We start from the raw sequence: 27,491 nt of genomic DNA, 5'->3' as shown, positions 1-27,491 counted from the left end.
ATTGCCCTCTCTAGATTTCAGACCAATCATTTGATACCGTGTTTCTCCAAAAATAAGACACCGTCTTATATTTATTTTTCCTTAAAAAACAACAACCCCACAGTGGCTTATTTTCAGGGGATGTCTTATTTTTTTTTATTACGCATCCAGCCTTGCCTCTTCCTTGGGGCCCTCCAGAAACGCGTCTATCACTATGTCTTATTTTCGGGGTATGGCTTATATTGCGCAAATACTTAGAAATCCTGCTATGGCTTATTTTATGGGTATGTCTTATTTTAGGAGAAACAGGGTAGGGACCACTCCGGCAGGAAGGTAAACGGTGTTTCCGTGCGCTGCTCTGGTTCGCCAGAAGCAGCTTTGTCATGCTGGCCACATGACCCGGAAGCTGTCTGCGGACAAACGCCGGCTCCCTCGGCCTATAGAGCGAGATGAGCGCCACAACACCAGAGTCGGACACGACTGGACCTCATGGTCAGGGGCCCCTTTAAAGGGACCCCTGACCATTAGGTCCAGTCGTGACCGACTCTGGGGTTGCGCGCTCATCTCGCATTATTGGCCGAGGGAGCCGGCGTACAGCTTCCAGGTCATGTGGCCAGCATGACAAAGCCGCTTCTGGCAAACCAGAGCAGCACATGGAAACGCTGTTTACCTTCCCGCTGTAGCGGTTCCTATTTATCTACTTGCATTTTGACGTGCTTTCGAACTGCTAGGTTGGCAGGAGCTGGGACCAAGCAACGGGAGCTCACCCCGTCACAGGGATTCGAACCGCCGACCTTCTGATCAGCAAGCCCTAGGCTCAGTGGTTTAACCACAGCGCCACCTGGGTCCTAGTACCTTTTACTATTGTCCCAATACAAAAAGGATTATTAGTAACCTGCTATATTCTGTATCAACTCGTTCCAAATGTTATCCAAAGTCTACGTCTTATTTTCTTTTTAAACGTATTTTTTATTGAAGATTTCTTGGTTTACAAAAGTATGTGCAATGTCTCTTTTTTCAAGTTACGTTTCCTACAGATCAAGAAGTGTGCATGCCCACCAAAGCTCATACCAATGACAAACTTAGTTGGTCTCTAAGGTGCTGCTGAATTTTTTGTTTGTTTGTTTGTTTTCCTACAAATCAATTTCATTTGTTGAGACAGCAATCTGTTCATATGTTGCAAGTGTTGTCACGTCACGAATCTATTGATTAAAGGGGATCAATGCCTTTATTCTTCCAATTCATCAATACCAGTCTCTTTGCAGGCCACCCCTGCTGGTTGGTGACTATGAGGCTGGACTACATAGGCCATTGGCCTGATCTGGCAGGCTCTTTTTATGCTACTAAATAGTGTGTAGATTACACATGGGCATTGCAAGCAAGGATGTGCTTTATTCATTTGTAATAAATTATGCAACCCGGGAGCAATTGACTGCAAATGTAGAAGCTTGGAATAGTGTTGAGCAAGAATCCTTGGATTCATCGTTGCAATGGGATTGGGTGACCCCAGCATGGTCCGTGAGTCAGCGCATATCAGTCGCTGAACTTGATTTGACCTGCTTTCCCAGCAGGTCAGCATACCAAGACTCAGTGCGCCAGGAAAGGGAGAGATTTAATGATGGGATGGAGAAAGAATTACAAAACCCCATTTAGCTTTAAGAGATTTGACTGCATGTTTGGATAGGTTCCACAGGGAGAGTAACATTCCCTGGGCAGTCTGCAACATGAAGGTGATTTGAGTTTCAGACGAAATAAACCCGAGGAAATGCTTGCAACCTCTCCAGCTTTGTGTGTTGCCGTGGCAATTTATGACCTTTCCAATACTGTGTAGAGGAAAAGCAGGAACTGCTGGCTAGGAGCTAAATAAACGTTGCTGTGTGCAAAACAAAGTACAATAAGATCTCTCAAAATAAAGATGGTAAATTCCCACTGAGTGTCAGAGGTTAGCAAAATCTTTTTCTAAAAGGCTTTGAACCTGGAACTGAAATTATTGATAGAATTCAGTCTGTGGAAGTAAAGAAGGAAAGTGGGCCATGGGGGGGGGGGAAGCAACATAAGGGAACGATGCTAGCATTTCAATTAGCAATTAGTCTTTCTGAATTCTTTGCCCATTGTTAATGTTAATGCGAAGAGGAAGTGGCTTCAGTGGGACAGCAGAGGCCAGATATACAGATTTTGAAAAACTTCCACATCTGAGACAGGGACAAAGCCGGGGCCTGGGGGTAGGTACGTTCCTTTCATCAAATCAAAGTATTAACAGTATATAAAAAGCTAAAGGACCCCTGACAGTTAAGTCCAGTCACGAATGACTCTGGGGTTGCGGTGCTCATCTCGCTTTATTGGCTGAGGGAGCCAACGTTTGTCCGCAGACACTTTTTCCGGGTCATATGGCCAGCATGATTAAGCCGCTTCTGATGAAACAGAGCAGCGCACGGAAACGCCGTTTACCTTCCCACTGGAGCAGTACCTACTTATCTACTTGCACTTTGACGTGCTTTTGAACAGCTAGGTATAGTATAGTATATATAACATCAGTGTACATATTGAGATTATGTGCCTTCTAACCAATACTGGATGCAACTCCCTTTTATAAAGCTAAATAAAACTGAAACAGCAACAAAAGCAGAACTTTAAGGTAAGCTCATTCACGTGTTCCACTGAATACAGGTAGAACTCATCTTTACACGTCTAGGACTGTTTGTGTTTAAGAGTACAGTGGACGCTCGGGTTGCGAACATGATCCGTGCGGGAGGCACGTTCGCAACCTGCAGCGTTCGCAATTTGGTGTTTCTGCGCGAGCGCCGAAACCCGGAAGTAACCTGTTCCGTTACCTCCAGGTTCGGCGGGGTGCGCAACCCGAATACACGCAACCTGAAGCGTCTGTAACCCGAGGTGCGACTGTATAAACTTGTCAATATGTACGTCTCAACTATTGTTTGCACAGAAACATACAACTTTGAATGTTAAATGTGAATATGAGTTTACAGGTCAACTATTTGTGTACACAGGAGAGGATGCGGTGATTAATTCGTGGAGAACTAGGCTGTCATTGGCTACCAACCACAATGGCTGTGCTCTGCTTTCACAGTCTGCGGCAGCCAGTGTGGTGTAGTGGTTAAGAGTGGTAGACTCGTAATCTGGAGAACCGGGTTCGCGTCTCCACTCCTCCACATGCAGCTGCTGGGTGACCTTGGGCTAGTCACACTTCTCTGAAGTCTCTCAGCCCCACTCACCTCACAGAGTGTTTGTTGTGGGGGAGGAAGGGAAAGGAGAATGTTAGCCGCTTTGAGACTCCTTTGGGTAGTGATAAAGCGGGATATCAAATCCAAACTCTTCTTCTTCCTCCTCTTCTTCTGAATACCAGTTGCTGGAAAGCAAAGGAGAGGAGGGTGTTTTTGTGCTGGAATCCTGCTTGCTAGTTTTCCACAGGCATTTGGTCGGCCATTGTGAGAACAAGATGCTGGACTGTTGGGCGCCTGACCCAACAGGCTGCTGCTGTTCTTATGGGGCTATGATTCATGGTCACAGGAAGAATGTATTTGCTTGTGTGTTCAGTCTCTTCCTTCTCTGTCTCCCAGGTCATCAGCAGCAAGGGAGGAAAAAAAGGTTTGATCCTTTTTGTGACGGAAGCAAAGGGGAAATGGCGTTGATGCTGCTCAGTCGACATCTAACGAGTTCGTTGCAACAGAACTCTAGGATTATTGCAGCTGGTAAGTGGTGGGGAAAGCACATGAAACAGAGTGGAGACATTGGTAGAGTTCCACAGCTCAAGGCAGTGGCTTATATTAGTCCTGTGATGAATATCTCCCCCATGTTTCCCCCCCTTCCTCCAACCAGTCTTCATCTATTTATGGAGAAAATAAATCACATTTGGAAATTACTAGAGGGGAGGAGAAATATCATTGAAATTCGGGGGGGGGCGTGTTGCATTGTACCATATTCACCCCACACATTTAAAGCCCCATGATATCACTTTAAACAGGCATTGCTTTCCCCAAAGAATTCTGGGAGCTGTAGTTTGTTAAGGGTGCTGAGAGTTGTTAGGAGACCCCATCCCCCCCCCCCGAGCTATAATTCCAAGTGTGGTTTAACAGTCAATCCCTCTTCATGGGAACTCTGGGAGCTATAGCTCTGTGCAAGGAATAGAGGGCTCTCCTAACGACTCTCAGCACCCTTAACAAACTACAGCTCCCAGGATTCTTTGGAGGAAGCCATGACTGTTTAAAGTGGCATCATAGCCCTCTCAATGTAAAGGGTGAACGTGACCTCGGTATAAGGCAGATTCACATGTTCCTTACGAAATGTCTTTCTGTGAGCAAAACCAGCCAGGATCCAAAATCTTCCCTTTCTGTTTTGGCCTTTCAAGAGGCCTTTAAATTCCTCTCGGCTGGGATTGTCCAGTACAAACTGCCTCCTTCTGCAGCTTATTTATCCTCTAGAGCTTCTCGTGTTACTCTTCAAGCATCTAATAAAAAGGATTCATCTCCCAGAACATTGCACAAGAATTGTTTACTTGCTACGCAGTTCCCGTTGGCTTGGCCTTCTGCTCTGTGAAGATTCCCGTTAGCAAAACTGCAATCTTAATTCGGGGTGGGGGGGGTGGAGACGGGACATTTGGAGGGCCACAGATTCCCCATTCTTTAATCTAGTTCATCGTTGCTTGTGGTTTTTCAGCATCTCAATGAGAGGTTTTACACATCACCTGCTATCTGAATGACCTTTTTGTTTTGTAACTGGAGACGACACGGATTGAGCCTGGGAACTTTAGCATGGAAATAATGTGCTCTGTCATCTGAGCAATGAAATAGACTAGAGGAAAGAACATAGGGATCTGCCTTATTCTGAGCTGGTCCATCTAGCTTAGTATTGTCAACACTGACTGGCAGCAGCTCTCCGGGATTACAGGTAGGACATTCCTAGTCCTTCCTGGAAATTCTGGGGATTGAACCTGGGACCTTCTGCATGCAAAGCAGATGCCCTGCCACTAGGCTACAGCTCTTACGACCAGCAGGAATGTTAATGAATCCTCTATTGCCATCCCATCAACTCAGCTGATCAGTGTTCAGAGGCTTCACTGCCACACAGGCAATGCGGTCAGATCAATCAAGCTCTGATCAATAAATTAAATCAGCTAAAGTTTCGGTTGGTTTCATCACTGGAGGGCATACTTGTTAATCTTTTTCTTGGGGTGTGAGACTATTTTTGGTCCTAGTGTGTCAGCTCAGTTTGGACAGATGGGGCTTCTAACCGTGCTTGGTAGCCTTTGCTTATTAAATTATGCCAGAGGCTTCCACCAGTGTCTCAGAAAAGGTGTTCGGACTGGTTTTTGATAGAAGGCAACTTTATTTCACTGCATTGGATTTGTTCAATAGATATGTACACTCAGGGTGGCGAGTCCCGTTTCGCCACTTGAGGTGAAACCAGAAGTGCCACCTTGCCCTGCTGCTACCACCCAAATGGACACAATCTTGCCCAAAATCTGCACTGATGATGGCGGTGCTTCTCTGCCATTGGCGGAGGCAGCAGGTGCCCCCTGGAGAGCTTCTGCCACCTGAGGCAGCAGTCTCGTTCTACCTAATGCCTGGGCCGGCCCTATATACAATGCAACTCTATACATATTACCCAGAAGGGAGTCCTATTGTGCCCCTTGGGATTTTCTCCATGGTAAGTACATTTGGGATTGTAGCTTTAAACCAGGCTTCCTCAACCTTGGCCCTCCAGATGTTTTGAGACTACAATTCCCATCATCCCTGACCACTGGTCCTGCTACTGTAGCTAGGGATCATGGGAGTTGTAGGCCAAAAACATCTGGAGGGCCGAGCTTGAGGAAGCCTGCTTTAAACCTTTAAAAAAATGACTTTGAATTGGTTTATTTTCCTTTCAGGGCACAGAGGAATCAGTCAAGCTGCAGCAAAAATTGATGTGGAGTTTGACTACGATGGGCCCCTCATGAAGACAGAAGTCCCTGGCCCAAAATCCAGGGTAAACTGATGCAATGAGGCAGCCATCTTTCAAGCCCCCACCTACTTGTTATTGTCCTGGTTTGAACACAGGGAGGGGGAGAATTTGATCCAGTTTGCATTTAAACTGTTGCACTCGCATTTTTCAAAACAAAATGAGAAGCAAAAGGCAGTCATGCTTCCAAATTTGGACTTCTACAAATTTTGTGATGCTGTTTTCTCCCCAGTGCTCACAAAAAATACATCTATTAGGGGAAGCTGTGCGTATTTGAGAAAAGTAACATACAAACGTGTGATAGGAGAAATTGCTTGCAGAGAAGTGTTCCTTAGTCGAAAAAGGTAAAGGTAAAGGGACCCCTGACCATTAGGTCCAGTCGTGACCAACTCTGGGGTTGCGCGCTCATCTCGCATTATTGGCCGAGGGAGCCGGCGTACAGCTTCCAGGTCATGTGGCTAGCATGACAAAGCCGCTTCTGGTGAACCAGAGCAGCACATGGAAACACCGTTTACCTTCCCGCTGTAGCAGTTCCTATTTATCTACTTGCATTTTGACGTGCTTTCGAACTGCTAGGTTGGCAGGAGCTGGGACCGAGCAGCGGGAGCTCACCCCGTTGCAGGGATTCGAACCGCCGACCTTCTGATCGGCAAGCCCTAGGCTCTGTGCTTTAACCCACAGCGCCACCTGGGTCCCTCTCCTTAGTCGAAAGTGCATACCAAAACGTGCTGATTAGGAGAAATTTGTGCTAGAGTACTGAACAATTCTCATGAGGTTTTAAAAAATGGAAACCCAAATGGCCACAGAAATGTGAACCGAATTTAGGATTTGAAAAATATGAAACCAACAGAAACTGAAATTGACAGACCTATCAATCCTAATCGATATGTCACACTAAGCCACACAATGGCTTAGTGGAAGGTGTGCGGACTTCAGGAGGAGAGAGTACAGCCAATTAGTTCCTCAGCCATGGTTTGGCTTATAGCATGGGTAGGCAAACTAAGGCCCAGTCGCCTTCTCAATCTGGCTGGCAGACGGTCCGGGAATCAGCGTGTTTTTACATGAGTAGAAGGTGTCCTTTTATTTAAAATGCATCTCTGGGTTATTTGTGGGGCATAGGAATTTGTTTTTAAAAAAATCTTCAAAATATAGTCCGGCCTCCCACAAGGTCTGAGGGACAGTGGACTGGCCCCCTGCTGAAAAAGTTTGTTGACCCCTGGCTTATAGTGTCGCCAGAACCCAGGTCCAGCTCTTTCTAGACTAACCAAAGTTGCCCTGTGGTTTGAAGATCCAAACCACAAGCCCTGTTCAGACAACGTGGGAAGCCAAACCATGACACCAGTGCATCTATCCAAGATTTCATCCTGCTTAAGCCACTAGTTATATTCATAATATTCTTTATCTCTTTCCTTCCAGGAATTAATGAAACAGTTGAATAGAATTCAGGTAATTTATCCTGCTTTTTAGTGTAAAGATATAAATCTTCTGCCATCTTTTGTCCCCAAACCCCTTACTTGCAGAGCCTTATAATAATACTACGCAGCAAATCAACTGTGGGTGGGTAGGCAACCCTCCTTGCAAATGGGGAGAGGGCATTCAATACTTCTTTGAGAAGCTGGCCATATTGATTTTCAAGGGGGAAAGTGGCCCAGAGTCCCCGGCTTGGAAGGCGCTGCAGATTGGGGGGCCCTCCAAGGGTTCCCCGTGGCTGTTATCTGTCTGTCCTTATCTCTCCCACCCACCTCTCCGTGGGCCACATTTGACCAGATGTCAGAGCCTCTCAACTGTCCGTCGCTTGGTATCACAGTGATGCCGGGTGGGCTGTTTTTGCCTGCAGGGTTTGAAATCAAACCACATGGGCAAAAAGCCCAGTGCTTTTTGCAAACCCCAGCAACCAGCTAATGCAAGCAAACCCTCTTTTGGCTCAGCCTTCTTTACCTGCCAACATAGATGACATCAGGTAGAGAGCAGGTATGTGTGTGGCTTGGCCCACACAGCCTTAGGGACCAAATGGAGAAACCTGGCCAGTCTTCTTAGGCCTGGAAGCTGGAGTTTTCCTTATTTGGATTCATTATTATTTTTTAAGAGCATTTGTACCCTGCTCTTCAGCTAAAAAGCCTTTCAGAGAAGCTAACAGGCCATCAGTTAAAACAAGACAGCCCCTACCTGGAGATTTACAATATATTTGATTTTTTAAGGCACAAAAGGGAGGGGGAGAGGAAAGGAAATAAACCAAACTCAGTTTCCCTGAAACTATGCTGAGGAGCAGCTTGCTGTGTGCGCATGTGACCATTTTCAAGTAGGAAGCTGGAACAGGACCCTAGTCTGGATCAAGGGTGCATTGCTTTTTATTCAGAATAATAAAGTGGCTGCTTTAAGCACAATCGGAAAAGCATGAATAAAGAGTGCAGTGTGTTGATTCGTCCTTAACTTCAGGGCCCCATCAGGGAGGAATCAGGCAGACCAGGACAGTGTCGTGGCCTCCTCAAGTCTTTTTTTAAAACCAGAGGCAGCCCCCCTCCTTCTCCTGTGCTAAATGGCCTGAATGGTCTTTCCCTCGGGGGCAGTCAAGGCCACCTCTCTCCCTCCCTCCCTTCCAGAATGCAGAAGCTGTGCACTTTTTCTGCAACTACGAAGAAAGCCGGGGGAACTACCTTGTCGACGTTGACGGGAACCGCATGCTGGATCTCTACTCTCAGATATCTTCCATCCCAATAGGTAAGCCAAGAGGATGTCCTCTTTTGGGGGGCATGAAACTCCCTTCTGGGAGATGTGGGGTTGCCTGCCACAAACAGTTGGGCCATTTTTGCAGGGTGGAGTTGTAAAAGTCCATTGACAGCTAAACAGAACCTCCCTGTACAGGGGCAGTCTACATCTGAAGAACTACTGCTGGGGCAAATAACAGGGTGGCTGCTGCATGCCCTCCCTGTGGTCTTTCTGGAGGCATCTGGCTGGCCAAATTTGTCATTGTGGTTAGTGTCCGACTGGGACCCGGGAGACCAGGGTCCAAATCCTCACTTGGCCATGAAGCTCACTGGGTGACCTTGGGCCAGCGACTCACTCTCAGGTTAACCTACTTCACAGGGTTGTTGTGAGGATTAATTGAGGAGCATGGGAGAACCATGTAGGTCACCTTGAGCACCTTGGAGAAGAGGGTGGGGAATAAATGCATTAAATAAACAAACAAACAAACAAACAGGTGGCTGGACTGGACAGACTCTGCACTGGTCCTGCATTGCAAGTTTGGCATTCTTTTTTCAGTGTTGCAAGTCCCAAATTTGAGCAAATGTTGGCCCCAAACGCACGTTCTGGTCTAGAGCCAGGGCTGTCATTGAGCAAGACACTAGGAAGAACTTTCCAAACTCTGAAGAAAGTAGGTTAGCCTTTACATAAGACTTCCAAACAGAACTGAATAGCTACAGAAGTGGAACTGGCTAAGCCTCCAAGCTCCTGAAGGGCCAGGAATGCAGATTAATGACCACAAGCGTGTGCCATTTTATTTTGGCTAGTTGCTGTGTAGTTACTATGTCTGAGCTGTTTCAACAATTCACCGGCATCAGAAGAGCACCAGCTGGGCCCGCAAGCTGTCAACGAAATATTTGAGGTTGTAAAAACGGGGCTTGCGACCCTGAGCTTGCAAACTCTTGATTGTGTAGAACAGGGGTCCCCAGACTTACCGGCGTTTGGGCCGGTTCCCACCGCACCGATTGCGTGGAGGACGGGGGAGCGCGCGCCTGTGCGGGCCGGCGGGCGGGGGAGTGCGCGCCCGTGGCGGCGCGCTTCCAGGGTGGAAAAAGCACTGAAAATTCGTTGTGCGCATGCGTATGGGCCTCCCCCCGACCCGGAAGTGCACCAGAAATGACCTCTTCCGGGTCGGGAGAGGCCCATACGCATGTGCACAAAGGATTTTCGGCGCTTTTTTCCCGACCCGGAAGAGCGCTGCCACGCTGCGCGCCATAAGAGCAGGCGGCGAGGGTCGTCGCGGGCCGGATTGGCAGGCCAATTGGGCCGCATCCGGCCCCCGGGCCGTAGTCTGGGGACCCCTGGTGTAGAACTTAATGGGTCAGTTGCTGCTGGCTAAGCTGCTGTGATTTGACAGAATGTTCAAAACACTTAGCCTGCTCAGGGTGAGCAAGCATGTCATTAGTAGAATGTGACAAACCAGTCGCATGGCTTTAGGATCATTGCCAGAATAATTGGTGCACACACAACTTTTGGAGACTTTGCAGGTGGTCACTGCAGTGCTTTTAGTTGTAGTTAGTCATTCCAGTATCAGTGATTCCGAAACCAGTTTGGGGGGGGCATTTAAAAGAGGAGCATGGAGAGTATGGACTGGGCCTCCTACTGAAGGTGGGTGCTGGCAAGTCCCATAATCACAACCACTACTCTTTGTCTCTGGGCTTCAATAGGGTGGCTAAAGTGTACCTTTTGGGGAGAAGCATTTGAATTTGTTGCTGTCCACTGTGCTGATTCCTAAATCATGCTCTTTCCCTGTGCATGCACTCTTCGTCCTTGGAGGCGCTCTATTTTCTTCCAGCTTCAGGCACTGCTGTCCCTATAAGTAGGTACTGTCCTTGTGAAATGAAAATTCACAATATCACTTTGTCAAATAACAGAGCAGTTGAGGTCAGACAGTGATCCATTCATGCAACACTAAGCCAAATAATGGCTTTGACTGAATGAGTAAGTATTGCAGGGGGTTGGACTAGATGACCCTTGGGTCCCTTCCATTTCTATGATTCTGTGATGCACAGTGTGAAAATTGTGGCTGCTTGGCTCCTCCCCTGATCCCACAGTCACTGTACTACCTGGAGTTAAGCCATGGTTTGGCTTAGGGTTACATGCATGACCATGGCTTAGCTCTCTTGCTCCAAATAAGCCACAAGCTGCAATCAAGTTTGTTCCAGGAGCAGAAAGACTGGGGAAGGAGTGAAATGGCTGTGATTTCCTCCCTGGGTGCCAGAACACTTGCTTGCTCACACATAGCCATGGTTTAGCTTAGCATTATGTGCAAACCAGGCCAATGTTCGTGTTGATTCCCTGTGGTTTCTGTTCCTCACATTCAAATGACAACATAAATGAGAAAAAGGAAGTGAGATAGAATGTGGTCATCAACAGCTCCCAGACTCAAATTATGGTTTCCAAAAACCTTTAACATGTTAGCTGTAAGCTGGCAGGGTTCCTTGAAAGCCATTGGAAATTCTCTCTTTGTTTTGTTTTAGGTTACAGCCATCCATCTCTGATAAAACTCATGCAGCAGCCCCGGAATCTGGTAAGATGCTTCTTTCACCCAAGTCACTGAAGCAACTCCTGCCCATGTTGAGATTTCTTTATTTGTTGTTAAGCATTGCCCAATATTGCCTGAACTGCACTTCTTTCCTCTCTGGTTTTGGAAACTGCATGCTGGAGTTTGCTTCTGGAAGGTGGCCAGGTTTTCCAATTTTCAAGGAATTGGAGAACCATCTCTTAGAGGGCCATTTCTGGCCCTCAACCACCACCACCCAGGCCCAGCTCTTAAGTTTCTTCCTCTACTTTCCCATTGTTCCCCTCTGCTTTTCTTTGCTACAGGTAGTGCCCATCTTGTTTGGACTTCCTTGGAATCAAACCTGGAGCCTTCAGATCTGTGGCTCGCTGCCCCTTATGGGTGAGCCACTCAACCAGAGGGTCATCAGGCAAATCCCAAACCATATTTTTGTGTGAATCAGCCTGTACTTTTATTATATGAATGGAAGGAAGGGAGGGGTAGGAATAAGATGAAAGGGGAAACTCAGGGGAAGGGAGGAAGAAAACAGGTGCAGATGTTAAAAAATGTAAAGTACATAGGAATATAGGAACCTGTCTGTCTTATACTGAAATCAGGTGCTACTGAAGGAATTTTTTTATTTTACTGAAATCAAACTATTGGTGCACCTAGCTCAGTGTTGTCTACACTGACTGGCAGCGACTCTCCAGGGTTTCAGACCAGGAGGTTATTCCCAGCCCTGGGACCTTCTGCATGCAAGGCACAGGCTCTACAAACAAGCCTAAGAGCCTTCCCTTTACAAACATAGAGAACTGTTTTGGACTTCAGTTTCCCATCGTCCCCCCAGCCAGTACCTCCTTTTTGTAGTCTAAAGCACCTGGAGGGCATGAGGTTGGTGAAGGCTGTGCTGTTCAGTGTTGACTTCAAGCTTTTTGCCTTCTTTTCCAGAGTACCTTTGTCAACAGGCCTGCGCTGGGGATTCTTCCCCCAGGGAACTTTGCTGAAAAGCTAAAGGAATCGTTGCTTTCGGTACGTTTTGCGTTGGCAGAGAAGTGGCCCCAGCATGGATGGTTTGGGAAGTTTTGTTGCACAGCAGCCAACCACCTGGCGTAGTTTTTAATTTCCTGACATTCGGTTTGATTGATATATATATGTGTATAATTTGAAATATTGAATGTGATATAATTGGTTTTAATTGGAAAATTAATAAAAATATTTTTTTTTTAAAAAAAAGTTTTTAATTTCCTGTTGTGGTGTGAATGGTTCAGGTTCAACCGTTCTGGCCCCATCTCCTCTGCACGAGCCATGTCGCTCACTGGTTCTTCTTCCCACCTTGAGTGTTTTTGCCTGACTGGAATATGTCATTGAACTCTGATGATGTCTTTTCCTTGCCTGGATGGGGAACAGAGGGGAGATGTGTGAGGGTGTGTAGAAATCCGCCTACTGTACAAAAGTAAAACGTACCTCTCGCTCCACCCACTTTTGCTTCTGGCCTCGCCCACCACTCCCATGTGGCCCTCGGAAGGTTACCCATAAGAGAATGTGGTCCTCAGCGTGAAGAGAGTTCCCCACCCCTGGCTTAAATCAACACAGACTGTACCTCAAAAATCTGTTTGGAGAGCTGAGCTGTCCCACCTTACTGCCACCTCCCAACATTTCCATCTTGCAATAACGAAAAGTAAAATAAGCAACAAAAACACAGCCATCCTGGCAACCCAGGAGATCGCAACACTATGATGAAGTCTTTAGGTGTGTTTAGCACTATACAGTGGTAAGGCCATGAGGGAAATGGCCCCTCTAGGGCTCCTGTGCATGCGCCTTATGGCACAAGCCATAGAGTACAGAGACAGGACAAATGTAAGTCAAGCCAAATATTCAGTTCTGCTTCTAAACCACATTTATGGAAATTGTGGAAGTGGGGCCAGTTGCTCAGGGAAAGTTAATAGGTCACTGGTGGTGGTGCCTAAAGGGAAGAATGTGCCCACGATGTGTACAAGTTTCTTGTGTTGTGCCTTTCTGAGATTAAATGTCGCTATAACTCTTTTTCCACTCTCTCCCCATTTACAGGTGGCTCCTAAGGGTCTATCTCAGGTTATAACCATGGCATGTGGATCTTGCTCAAATGAAAATGCCTTCAAAACCATATTCATGTGGTACAGGGTGAGTAAAACATAGGAGACCATCTCAAAATCCTACAATCTGCAGGTGAGGCCTTGTTGGTGGTGCCGTCACTGTGGACTGCTTGGTTGGCATTGACCCATGGCAGGGCCTTTTCAGTGGTGGCTCCCCAGTTCAGTAATCCCCTTCCTAGAGAGGTGCATCTGTTACTATCTTCCGGTGGGATTCAGTCCGATGTCAGCAAATTCAAGTCAAATTTCCCAAGAAAAAATAAATTTGCTAAATGAACCATTCACAGAAAAGGAAATTAAGGAAGTGATACAAAAAATGAAAAAGGGAAAATCACCAGGGCCAGATGGCATTCCATTAGAATATTACAAAGAGTTAGAATAAATTATAACCCCTCTAAAACAATTAATGAATGAATTACCAAATAAGTGAAATATCCCAGAAAGCTGGAGGGAAGCAACAATAACATTGCTTCCAAAACCAAATTTGAATTCAGAATTACCAAATAATTATAGGCCCATATCATTATTAAATTGCGATTACAAAATTTATGTGGGAGTATTGGCAAACAGATTAAATTCAATTTTAGGTGAAATAATACACGAAAATCAGGCGGGATTCATCAAAGGGAGACAAATAAGAGATAATATTAGAAACGTAATTAATATTTTAGAATATTTGGAGAGTGATAGAAGTAAAGAGGGCGGAATCCTATCGGTAGATGCAGAGAAGGCATTCGATAACATTTCATGGTGTTTTTTGGCGAAGGTATTGCAGGAATTAGAATTAGGGGACAGATTAACCAAAGCGATTGGAATTATATATATAAAAAAAATGCAAAAATCGTGATTAACTGAAAATTGACAGGAAAGATAGAAATATATAAAGGGACCAGACAGGGATGCCCACTGTCCCCCTTATTATTCATAATAACATTAGAAACTTTAATGAAAAACATAAGAGAGGACAATGAAATTGAGGGGATTAAAGTTGGGAAAAACAGATATAAGGCGCGAGCCTTTGCGGATGATTTAATAATAACGACCGAGAACCCGTTAGAGTGCATTCCAAAGGCAATTAAGAAAATAAATGAATTCGGAAAATTGGCAGGATTCAAAATAAATTATAAAAAAGTGGAATGCTGGTAAAAAATTTGGAAGAGGAAGACAAAATAAGGTTACAGGAGTTAACAGGAATTGAAATAATGAAAAAAATAAAGTATCTAGGGATACAAATGACACCAAAAAATATTGATTTGTACAAGAGAATTACGAAAGAATCTGGAAAGAAATCAAACAAAAATTAGGAATATGGACAAAATTAAAACTCTCAATTTTGGGAAGAATTTCAGTTATAAAAATGATTGTATTACCCAAGTTAATGTTTCTGTTTCAAAATTTGCCGATTTTAGGGGGGCGGGTAAATTGTTTCAACGAGTGGCGAAAAGAAATGATAAAATTTGTGTGGGACGGAAAAAAACCAAGAATAAAGTATAAATTGTTAACAGATGCAAAAGAAAGAGGGGGATTCGGTTTACCAAATTTGGAAATATATCACGATGCAGCAGGATTGGTCTGGGCAAAAGATTGGATAGAATTAAAAAATAATTTGGTGTTAGATTTAGAGGGAGTGGGACTCGGATTCGGATGGCATAAATATCTAATGAAAGAAAAAATGGAAAATCATAATTGCTTCATGGAAAATATAATCAGAAAGTCAATATATAAAATTTGGAAAAAATACCATAAAATTTTAGAACCCAAAACACCATGGTGGACGTCACCATTCGAAATTGAAGCCGTAAGAAAAATCAATATGAAAACAAAATGGCCGACATATGAGGAGATTTTGGAAAAGAAAGACGGAAAATGGAGCTTAAAAGATTATGAGAAAATAAAAAATCATTGCAATGTGTGGCTGCAATATTATCAGATAAGGCAAAGATTCCAATTGGATTGCAAATTAGGATTTGAAAATGAAATGTCAAAATTTGGGAAAATCATATTAGGAGGAAAAGGAAAATATATAAAAAATTTATATCAATTGATTCTAGAATGGGAAACAAAAGATGAATTAACAAAAGAAACGATGATCAGATGGGCACAAGATTTTGGGAAAGTAATAACAGTAGAAAAATGGGGAAATTTATGGAAGCGGGATTTGAGACTAGTGACAAATTATGATTTGAAGGAGAATTTTTATAAAATGCAATACAGGTGGTATTTGACGCCTTCCAAATTATCCAAAATGTACAAAGGAACAAACAATATTTGTTGGCGGTGCCAAGAAGAACCTGGGAACCAATTACATATATGGTGGAAATGTAAAAAAAATTAGAAAATTTTGGGATGAAATATATAATGAATTTAAAAAATTTCTAAAATACACCTTCAAAAAAGATCCAGAGATGTTTCTGTTAGGGATAATAAGTGATGAAATAAAAATAAATGATAAAGTATTAATAATGTATGCGACAGTCGCCAGCAGAACATTAATCGCAAAGAATTGGAAAAGTAAAATAGTACCGACAAAAGAAGAATGGCTGGAAAAATTGATAAATTATCAAAATTTGACAATTAGGGCGGGGAGAACAAAAGGAGTGAAAGAAGAAAAATTAGTAAAAAATTGGAACTTATTTAAACAATATCAGAAAAAATTAATAGAAAAAACCACTCTTCTAGCGGATTTATAAAAGACACAGGACAAGAACAAGAGTAAAAGATAGGAGAAAAAGTATGTATAAGGAACATAATGAAAAGCAAAAGACCAGAGCAAAGGGGGAACTGGAAGTCAGTTTTTAGAGGGGGAAAAGGGGGAGGGGGGTATCGGAGGAAAGAAAAGGGAACGCTTTCCATTTTAGGGATTTATTTATAATTTATGATTTTGTTATCAAATTTATGTTGAAGTTCGGTTTCTCTAAGTTCATTTAAGATTAAGTTTGTATTAAGTTGAAAGTATCATTTATTTTGATATTTGATATCTGTTATTAGAGTTTGATATCTATCAGCATTTTTTTTTGAACGCTGTTTGTTGATTATGATTATGATTATTTGTTTATTTGTTATTTGCTATTATTTGTTATTGTTCATTTGTTATTATTTGTTGTTTAAATTCTGTAAGTGTTTTTTAATCTCAATAAAGTTTAATTTAAAAAAAAAATTCAAGTCGAGTGGTTATAGTTAGCTGGGAGGTCTTGCACTACAAACCCACGCTCCCAAAAGGTCAGACATTTTATATAAGAATATAAGAAAAACTCACTGGAAAGTTTGAGGCAATGCTAGCTTTGACACAAGGTCATCTACCCTCTCTGCAAACAAATCATAATGAATACTCAATAAACAGGGCATCTGGAAATACCCTATAGGAATTGATGCTGGGTTATTTTCCCATCTCTGGAAGTTTAATAGGAAGCCCATTTGTTTTCCAGAACAAAGAAAGGGGGCACAACAGTGTTACCAAGGAAGAGCTGGAGACCTGCATGATCAACCAGGTAAGAGAGCCATCACCTGGTGGAAATTTGCAGATTCTTGGATGCAAAATAAGCATGTGGAACCTCGAGGCAGCAAGGTCCCCATCCGTGACTTAAAACGAAGAGTGTTAGCATCATGGTCAGCCTGTCATATTCAGACCAGGGAGAGACTCTGGTTCAAATCCTCAGGCAGCCATAAATGTCACCTTGAATGAGTCACCCTTATCATAGCCCACCTGACAGGGTTGTTGGGAGGATAAGACAGGTGTGGGATGGGGGGGGGAAGAGAACTTTCCTTACCACCCTGATCCCCTAGTATGGAAGGACACAAACCATTTGCAGTTTTACTCTTTTTGTTATTCTGTCTTGCTTTTATTGTAATCGAAAGATACCTAGAATACTGGAGAGATGAGGAATATGTTATTTCAACAAAGGTCCCCTGCTTCTAAGCCTGGTCGGTTGCATAACAATGCCTGGAGCTTCAATACAGGGCTTGATGCTGCCACCTAGAGAGGCTACTGAATTATGCAACCAATATTATGAGAGTGCCTGAATTTATAACCTTTCTGAAGCAAGCCACTGGCCCACCCAGTCCAGCATCCTGTTTTCATAGTGGCCAACCGGTTGGAAACCCACAAAGAGGACCTGATCACAAGAGGGCTCTCCCCCTTCTGTGGCTTTCAACAACTGGTATTCAGAAGCATCACTGCCTACGACCTTGGAGACAAGAGTGTAACCATCATTTCTAGTAGCTATTTATTGATAAGCCTTATCTTTATCCATGAATTTGTCCAGTCATCTTTCAATGCCATCCAAGTTGGTGGCCATCCCCGCCTCCTGTGGCAGTGAGTTCCACAGTTTAACTATGTGCTACATGAAGAAGACCTTCCTTTTATCTGCCCCGAATCTTCCAACATTCAGCTTCATTGGATATCCCTGAGTGTTCGTGTTAGGAGAGAGGGAGAAAAGCTGCTTCCCATGTCAGACATAATTTTATAAACTTCTGTCATGTCGACGACGACTTGCTATTCCTCCTAACTATAAAGTCCCAGATCCCAGATACTGCCACTTTCCTTCATAGGAGAGTCACTCCACCCCATTAATCATTTTGGTAGCCCTTTTCCCTGCCTTTAATTCAAGTGCATACAATAACTTTAGTTCTGCAACATGCAAGTGAATTCAGACGCTCTGTCACCCTAGCACAGCAAACATGCTTTAAAAGAGAGAACCTGACTTTTTGCTGTTTGGAAAGTGACAGGGAAATGCATTGGAAAGTGTGGGATGGACAAGTAGCTAACAGGAAGGCAAATGAACACCCTGCAAGCAAACTGGGTCAAATGCTTGTTGCTGTACGACCTCCCTGCAAACAGGGATAAGAAGGAGTGTTCAGTAAAGACACTTCATCTGACTTTTGAATAAGCTTTGTGCAGCAGGCAGATCTGGATGAATGCTCAGCGAATAAATTTCTTGTTTTGATTCCAGCCCCCCGGTTGCCCGGAGTACAGTATGCTGTCCTTTATGGGCGGGTTTCACGGGAGAACTATGGGTAAGGAAAAGTGTTAAGATGTGTGCTCTTGGGGAAGGTGGGGAAAAGTTTGGGGCCACTTGAACCTCTGCATTGTGTGGTATCCTTCTCCCTACTTTGTCTGGAGGAAGGGGGTAGCAGTGTAGAAGAGAGGGCTACGAGGGGCCATTTTGCCTTGACCTGCCTCAAGACTTGGCAGTCAGGCTACATCAATGCCGTGCAGTTGAGAGAGGCCTGTGGTGATAGAATGAATGCTTATGACAAGCTGGGTGGGTGGGTGTGTGCATGCCACTTTTTAAATGCTCCTGCACGTTAAAAATATATCCCCACAAATGGAAAAGTAGCAAAGCAGTATCAGTTTTCCTGCTGCAGTCCTTTTCTTGCAGGGAGCTTCCTTATACAAGAAGGGGGTACTAAAAATGAGTCTGTTTAACACCTGCAGTTAGAGTGGTACAGTCCATTCTGTTTGTCTTACTCTAAGGCAGGTATCAATGGATGGACTGTGCCATGTCAGACTGTGGGTGAGTGGCATGGGTGCGACATCTTGAATGTTTTATATCATACAACTGTTGCTTTTTATGCTTAGCTGCCAGGAATGCATTCTAAGAAAACCAGAAGGGAGAGAAACTGCTTTAAAAAAATTAATGAGTCAATGTGTTGGTGTTCCCCCTTCCTGCAGGCTGCTTAGCTGCCACGCATTCCAAAGCCATCCACAAACTGGACATCCCTTCCTTTGACTGGCCCATCGCTCCCTTTCCGAGGCTGAAGTATCCTCTGGAAGACTTTGTGAGAGAAAATCAACAGGAAGAGGCCCGCTGCCTAGAGGAGGTGAGATTTTGGTCATGAAATTCTACTCATATACAGTGGTACCTCGACTTATGAAGATGATCCGTTCCGCGGCCGTCTTCGCAAGTCGAGGTTTTCGGATGTCGAAGCGTGCGGTCGGCGCATGCGTGAAGCACAATTTCGCACTTCTGCGCATGCGCCAACTGCGCACGTCGCTCTGCGCAGGCGTGCGCGATGAAAAGACTTCCGGGGTTGTCGACTTCAGAAGTCGAAACCATCGAAAGTCGAGGCGTTCGGATGTCGAGGTATGACTGTATTGATTCAGAGCAGAACTCCAAGGTATAGTTAGCAGAGAAAAAAAAATTAAACACATTGCAGGATTCCCCCAAAATAGACCAGAGGCAATTAATATTTCATCCAGCAGAGCTTTACTGCTACTGAAGGGAAATGAACATAATGGTGACAAATACAATACATTCAGGATTGGCACTGCCCATAAGAAATCAAGCTGCAGCAGACTTAAACTTGCAATACAGTGGAACCTCGGTTTACGAACGCGATCCGTTCCACGGAGGCGTTTGTAAACGGTGGCATTCACTCCCCGAAGGCACGCTTCAGCGCGAAGCGCCGATAGAGCGCTTCTGCGCATGCGCGAGCTGCACAGATCGCGTCTGCGCATCCAACGCCGCGGAACCCAAATGTAAACACTTCTGGGTCCGCAGCGTTCATAAACGGAGGCGTTCGTAAATGGGACTGTTTGTAAACCGAGGTACCACTGTAACTTATACTAAGTCACTCTAAACCTTAACACTATATACAGAACACCACACCAGAAGGAAGAGCGATAGAAAGTGAAAGTGAAACCCAGGCTCCTTATGGCATTTTATAGTCAGCATCACCTTGACTGAAAGAGATAAGAGAATAATTTTAAGCCAATTGTACTCATCTTCTCTGAAGGAATAATCCAAACACCATGAACCATCTGCTTGCTTCTTTCACACAGAAAAGCTTCCAGAACCCCCTTGAATTAATCAGAGTAGGAAAGATTTCTACACATCAGATCAATACTTTCTGTACTAAGAAATGCAAAGTGACAATCTTAAGAGCAGCAGCCCTACCTCAACCAAGTCTGTTTCTCCCCCCCCCACTCTACCCCAGTCCTCCCCTTGCATTTATGTATTTCTTTATTTAAAAGCATTTATAATAAACTGCTTAATTTTTTTACAATCTGTAAGCAGCATGCCACATGAAACCAATAAACCGTATCAGTCAAATGCAACATAAAACCAATAAAGCTGTACTAACTTGTGTTTTGGGCTACAACTTCCCGCTGATTTTTTTTTTAAAAAAAGACACACATCATCTATTTTTAAGCTTTTAACAAATGTCAAAGACCTTCTTGTTCACACAAGATGTCCCAAGGTAGTGACATCATCTCTGTAAGCTATCAGTTGCTGTGGAAATATTGAGCTATATTTGTAACACACTGTGTTAGTTATTGCCTAGTTGTATAGGGCTGTGGGGAGGGGACTGGATGTAGCTGGCAGGTCAGATCCTCACCTCACCTTTCCCTGCCCCATTTACCCTGCAGGCTAGATTGATGGGTGACTGACTTCTCCCACCTGTCAATCACCTGTTGTCACAAAGCTGTTTTTGGCCATGCGTTTTCAAGCGCTGACAATCTCTTGTACATCTTTTTTTTCCAAGTTAACTGTACAAGGCTATAGTCAGTACAAGTAGACATAGACTAGAAGCATAGAGTTGGAAGAGACCCCAAGGGTCGTTTGGTCAACCCCGTGCTATGCAAGGATCGCAGGTAAATAATGCCTAGCAGATGACAGGCAATAAGATGCCCAATATATATATATATATATACACACACAGTGTTGACATTTGCTCACTTCAACCGCTCCAAATCATTTCCATTTCATTTTCCCTTAAAATTTAAGTTGGCTCTTACATTTAATTGGGGGAGGATGTCAACAGCCAGTTGTTTTTTCAAAAAAACAAAACATGTTCAACATGCAGGTGGAAGATTTGATTGTAAAATACAGGAAAAAGAAGAAAGTTGTGGCAGGAATTATCGTTGAGCCCATTCAATCAGAAGGAGGGGACAACCATGCCTCAGATGACTTCTTCAGAAAGTTGAGGGACATTGCCAGGAAGGTTAGTAGAAAGCCAGACTTAAAATTTGGGATATTGCCAAGTTTCCCATTGTTTGTGGTGAGTTAATTTGAATGTTTGTTGTTGTTTTTGTTGTTACGAGGCACTTGTATCCCAAAGGCTATGTACAAATCCAGTCTCTTCCAATAATCTCTAGTCTATCATTTATTTTTTATTATCATAATTGTATTTATGTAACTTTTGATTTTTATATTGTATAGGTATGCTATGTATTGACTTTTGTTGTAGTTACAGGTAGGTAGCCATGCTGGTCTGCCATAGTCAAAACAAAACAAAACAAAACAAAAATTCCTTCCAGTAGAACCTTAGAGACCAACTAAGTTTGTCATTCATATGAATTTTCGTGTACATGCACACTTTTGTGTTCTATGTTATAAACTGCCCTGCGGTCTTTCAATGCAGGGTGTTATATAAATTTATTTAATTCTTCTTCCTCCTCTTCTTCTTCTTCTTCTTCTTCTTCTTCTTCTTCTTCTTCTTCTTCTTCTTCTTCTTCTTCTTCTTCTTCTGTAAAATCAGTTATGCTTTGTTTTCAGTTCAAGGAGACTGAAACATTAATGTCAAAAACAGACAGCAGGGTAGACTGCCTCCTCTCCACCCTCACCCCCCAAAAAGAATTATGCTTAGATGCACAGGTTGAAAATAAACATGATAACACAGTAATGATTTGGGGTTGTAACCAATGCTAAACCTACTCTGAGTAGACCAACTCCACCCCACTAAAAGATAGGCAGAAAGTTTTAAATCCAGAAGCCCGGGTGAATAAAAATGTTTTTGCCTGATGCCTAAAAACAGATAATGATGGCGCCCTGAGGAGAGTTTTCCACCAGCCAGGAGCCACCACTAAGAAGGCCATTTTTGTGTCATTACCCTCTGCACCTCCATCAGAGGAGGCACGTGGAGAAGGGCCTCAGATGAAGAACGCAGGGTCCCATCGGTCCAAGAACCCATTTCTCAACTGCACAGCAATTCTATTGGTGGGATGTGGAGTGCAGGCATATCAGATGCTTCATCCACATATCCTGTAAACTGCTGTCTCCTGCAGTGAAACATCTGTCCCACTCAGTTATTCCTCCTAACCCCACCTGCTGAGAGTCTCAGTTCTTTATTTTACTTAGTTATTGCGCTTACATTCCACCTTTTACTCCAAGGAGTTCAAGTGGTGCACATGGTTCTCCCCCTCATTTAATCCCCACAACAACCCTGTGAGGTAGGCTAGCCTGAGAGGCTGCTGTGACTGGCCCAAGGTCACCCAGTGAGCTTCTTGAGTTAGTGGGGATTTGAACCCTGGTCTCCCAGGTCCTACTCTAGCACTCTAAGCACTATATCACCACTGACACTCCAAGTAACTAACGTTCTCCACTCTCTCTGAGCAGCACGGCTGTGGTTTCTTGGTAGACGAGGTGCAGACGGGAGGCGGATGTACCGGCAAGTTCTGGGCCCATGAACACTGGGACCTGGATGACCCAGCCGACGTGCTCACCTTCAGTAAGAAGATGATGAGTGGCGGGTTTTTCCACAAAGAGGAATTCAGGGCCAATGCTGTAAGTCACAGATAGGGAACCTTAGCTTTCATTTGGTTCTGCATGCTGCCGTATAATATCTGTGCAGCTAACCCCTAACCCCTCTCTCAGCTGACTCCCTGGTAATTCTGTTAAAAAGTGCATTAGAGGAAACTGAACCACACTCAACTCCATTGAAGTGCATGGAATGTTTTGTTTAAGTGTCAGCATGCAGCCCTGTTGCTTTGATGGTGGGCAGCAGCCTGACAGAGGGGCCAAAGTCTCCTTCAATTGTCTTAATGGATCAAGGAGCAAAGATGTGCAAGGCATTATCTTCTTCGCTTGCACTGTTGTTAGTTAAACATACTGGGGTGTGATGGGTTGGGCAGCTGCTAAGCATTTCTTACAATCCTCATTGTTTCTCCTGTTCCCTTCTTCTCTCCTTCCATCCATCTGCCCTGCAGCCATATCGGATTTTCAACACGTGGCTTGGGGATCCTTCCAAGAACCTTCTGCTTGCAGAAGTCATCAACGTTATCAAAAGAGAGGATCTTCTCAGCAATGTTACACATGCAGGGAAAGCTCTGTTGTCAGGGCTGCTGGATTTACAGGTAAGCTTCTGTGCAGAATTTTTTATCGAGTGCTGTGCCATAAATTGTGATTTATTTATTTATTTATGGCTGGAGGCAGTAATGCTTCTGAAAACCAGTTGCTGGAAACCACAAAAGGGGAAAGTGCTTATGTGCTCAAGTCCTATTTGCAGGTTTCCCTTTGAGGCATCTTAGCGGTCCCTTTGAGACCAGGATGCTGCACTAGATGGGCCGTTGGCCTGATCCAGAAAGACTCTTCCTACGTTGATTAAATTCGCATGGGTAGGGTACAAGGTTTTTGATGCACTTTTGAGGTGGCCAAGGGCAGTTTGTGAGCTTCCTTTCATTCTTCAAATCATCCTACTATTCACCTACAAACATATATATGTACCACTCTTGCAGGTGCCAATGCAAGGCTGGTGCTTAAATCACAACACTAGGTTTTGCAATGCTAAAGAAATCCCAGAGTGCCCCAAGAATGAGGCCAAAAAACAGGTGCCTCTTCTGCAGAATAATGGAACCTTTGAGAATCTGGGGGACAGATTTTAGCACAGCACTAATTTCAGAAAGTGATGAGGAATTAAAGAACCTTTTAATGCGGGTGAAAGAGGAGCGCACAAAATATGGTCTGAAGCTCAACATCAAAAAAACCAAGATCATGGCCACTGGTCCCATCACCTCCTGGCAAACAGAAGGGGAAGAAATGGAAGCAGTGAGAGATTTTACTTTCTTGGGCTCCATGATCACTGCAGATGGTGACAGCAGTCACGAAATTAAAAGACGCCTGCTTCTTGGGAGAAAAGCAATGACAAACCTAGACAGCATCTTAAAAAGCAGAGACATCACCTTGCCAACAAAGGTCCGTATAGTTAAAGCTATGGTTTTCCCAGTAGTGATGTATGGAAGTGAGAGCTGGACCATAAAGAAGGCTGATCGCCAAGGAATTGATGCTTTTGAATTATGGTGCTGGAGGAGACTCTTGAGAGTCCCATGGACTGCAAGAAGATCAAACCTATCCATTCTGAATGGATATCAGCCCTGAGTGTTCACTGGAAGGACAGATCGTGAAGCTGAGGCTCCAATACTTTGGCCACCTCATGAGAAGAGAAGACTCCCTGGAAAAGACCCTGATGTTGGGAAAGATTGAGGGCACAAAGAGAAGGGGACGACAGAGGATGAGATGGTTGGACACTGTTCTCGTAGCTACGAACATGAGTTTGACCAAACTGCGGGAGGCAGTGGAAGACAGGAGTGCCTGGCATGCTCTGGTCCATGGGGTCATGAAGAGTCGGACACGACTAAACGACTAAACAACAACAATTTCAGATTGGCCGGTTCTTTGTGTTGTGGCTGAGCGGGTATTATAAGAATACGAAATCCAGGATTGGGTTGCAATCACAGCCCAAGCTTTTTAGAATATGCTGACATTTTATTTTCGGAGAGAATAATACCTTATTTATATCAGGGGCAGAGAACCTTCTTCTTCTACTTCTTCTTTGGTGATCACTCGTAGCCGAGTAAGATTGTCTTCCATAAACACGATTTTCATGGGACTTTTGGGGTTTGGGTTGGGTTTTTGGAAGAAGCCTGTGCGTGATTTTGTTTTATGTCTGTAGATCAGTGCACGCTGACCAACGCACAGTCTTTGCAGTAAGGCTCTCTTCCGATGGCATGAAGTATTCCCTCCCCTCCAAATGTCACCAGACTCCAACTCCCATCTTCCTCAGCCAGCCTAACCAGTGGCCGGTGTTGATGGGAGTTGTGGTCCATCCAGTGGCGGAGCTTCATGCTCCGCTACCAGGGTCAGAGAGCAGGCGCACTGCCCCCAGGGATGTGGCGCTTGTTCTGGGAGTGGGGCGCCCAGTGGGGGGGGCAGCCGCGATGGCGCCCCTGGGATCGCGCTGCCCGAGGCGGCGCGCCCTCACCGCCCCCATCCTCCTACGTTACTGGGTCCATCAATGTCTGGAGGCCCACAGGTTTCCCATCTCTGTTTTGCATGGACTCAGCCACCGTGTCTGTGGCTTAACCCTCAAGCTTTCCTCAAGCCATAGATGTGTAATTATGCAAACTGGCTGTTGCTGTGAGTGCGGGTAATGCAGCCAAATCCATGTACAGTCTCCGCCGCCGCCAACAAAATATCACTGCCTCCAGTCACTGTGTGGTGCAAGTAACACGCAATCTCCAGTCGGCAAGGTGCAAGCAAAGCCCTGCCTTCTCCGGCAGTTTAGCAGGGTGTAAGGACTGCTTTGCACCAACAATACTCTCTGTTCTCACTTGCAGTAAGAAGACACCAGCTCCGTTTATTCAGCGAGGTGCCAGCAAAGCTGTCTTCTGCAGCCTGAAATAATGGGCTAATGCTGCCAATTTCTTCATAAGTCCAATCAAGTTTGAAACTTGATTGAATCTTGTGCCCTTGCATGCTGCTTGTATTATATTGGTCTTCTGCGGCCTGGCTTTTCGTCCTGTGATTCAGCAGGGTTTAGATTAACAGCTGGCAACACCACAGTGTAATATACAACTGAACTGCAGCTGTGAAAAAGGCAGATTTCATCTTAGAAATCCTAAGCAGAGAGGCTGAAAATTTGGTGACACCTGACTTGGACAGCTCGGGTCACTTCACTTCAAGAAGGATATTGTGAAGCTCAGAAGTTTCAGGGGAGGGGAACAAAAATGGCCAAGGGGTTGGAGGAAGGTTTACAAGGACTGGGGCATTTTAGTTTAGGAAAAAATGCAAGTTAACAGGGGGACATGACAGAGGTATCTAAAATTATGCATGGCGTAGAGAAAGGAGATAATGCTCTCCTACATATACTCTGGTCAATTGAAATCATCCGATTCATTCTCCTGCGTAATTTAATAAGACTGCAAAGTCATCCAATGAATATGAATGTTAGGAGATTCTGGACGGGCAAAAGAAGGTGCTTCTTTGCACTCGCTCCCATGGGAGGCAGTGATGGCCACCAACTTCGATGGTTTTGAAAGAGGATTAGACAAATAGTAGGGTTCCCATATTTCAAAAAGTGAAAATCCAGACACAAAAGGGGGGGAATGATGTTTTTGAGCTATTTTTAAGGAAAATCAGCAAAAACGGCATTGCCAACATGAGTTGCCATACGTCCAGATATTCCTGGACATTTTGCCGATTTCCACTCGGACACAGCTTCCTACTACAGTATTCCGTGTATGTCTGGGAAATTCCGGCCATATGGCAACCCTACAAATGTAGGAACGAGACGGAATTGCAAGCATGGAGTGTGCTGTTGCACTCAGATCCTGCTTGTGGGTTTCCATCAGCTATTGGCTGTCTGATGCTGGACTAAATGGGCTTTTGGCCTGATCCAGCAGACTCCCCTTTGCCTTACGACAAAATAGATGCAAAGCAACAGCAGCCTGCTTGGTTTTCTTTGAAGTTGCCACTAACAGCCATTTTTTTTAAGGTACTACTGTATGTGTGTTTGGGGGTCTCTTTTTAGCCTTGCATCTGGATGCCACGCGAGAGGCTTCTCCCAGAGAAGGCAGTTCCCTGGTCCACTGCTAATCCCGGCTTCTCTGTTCATAGCAAAAGCAGAGTTAGAACTGGCTTAAATTCTCCTTCCCTCTTTTCAGAGCCGCTACCCACATCTGATGAGCAGGGTGCGAGGGCGAGGGACCTTCTGTTCATTTGACACTCCAAATGATGCTATGAGGAACAAGCTCATTGTATTAGCCAGAAACAAAGGTAAGGCTCTGTGTGGTTCGTAGCTGCGCCCCTTTCTTTGTTTCGCATCTCTTTGGGTCTTAAGGATTTTGGCTACTCTGCATAGCCAACGGCCAGTGATGGTGGGAGTTGTCATCCAGTGATATCAAACAGCTGCATAATTGCTCTCATTTTGCATCATCAATCCCACAATTTTTAATTTTTATTTAGTTCTACTAGTGACAAAAAGGGCAGCGAGGTCCCACATGCAACCAGAGAAAATGTTGGTCTCTTTGGCATCAGAGAGTTCACTACTATTCTCCACACATGTTCATGCACCTTTTAGCAGCAGTAAGGACTAGAAACTTACTTTAAGAAACAAACAGAATGGAGAGTTTCTTGTTTTTAATTTATTGTAAAATAAACTTAATTATGTATTATAAAATAATGCAATGC

The 27,491-nt window shown here is 44.4% G+C and overlaps 1 protein-coding gene across 1 annotated transcript in view; it reads left to right on the top strand.

The window, feature by feature from the left end:
* Nucleotides 1-27,491, top strand: part of ABAT (4-aminobutyrate aminotransferase) — a 49,694-nt gene that overhangs the window by 17,351 nt on the left and 4,852 nt on the right. Inside the window, exons 2-15 of the mRNA XM_035131268.2 lie at nt 3,558-3,689; nt 5,864-5,961; nt 7,351-7,380; nt 8,535-8,652; nt 11,157-11,206; nt 12,125-12,205; nt 13,244-13,336; nt 16,731-16,793; nt 18,255-18,318; nt 18,977-19,125; nt 21,112-21,249; nt 22,644-22,811; nt 23,234-23,380; nt 26,966-27,077. Of these exons, the coding sequence (XP_034987159.1) occupies nt 3,620-3,689; nt 5,864-5,961; nt 7,351-7,380; nt 8,535-8,652; nt 11,157-11,206; nt 12,125-12,205; nt 13,244-13,336; nt 16,731-16,793; nt 18,255-18,318; nt 18,977-19,125; nt 21,112-21,249; nt 22,644-22,811; nt 23,234-23,380; nt 26,966-27,077 (1,381 nt within the window). The 5' untranslated portion in view covers nt 3,558-3,619. The remainder of the gene's footprint in view (nt 1-3,557; nt 3,690-5,863; nt 5,962-7,350; nt 7,381-8,534; nt 8,653-11,156; nt 11,207-12,124; nt 12,206-13,243; nt 13,337-16,730; nt 16,794-18,254; nt 18,319-18,976; nt 19,126-21,111; nt 21,250-22,643; nt 22,812-23,233; nt 23,381-26,965; nt 27,078-27,491) is intronic.

Source organism: Zootoca vivipara, chromosome 14, assembly GCF_963506605.1.
Source record: "Zootoca vivipara chromosome 14, rZooViv1.1, whole genome shotgun sequence".
Classification (NCBI taxonomy): Eukaryota; Metazoa; Chordata; class Lepidosauria; order Squamata; family Lacertidae; genus Zootoca; species Zootoca vivipara.
This window is presented reverse-complemented; position numbering and strand designations above follow the sequence as displayed.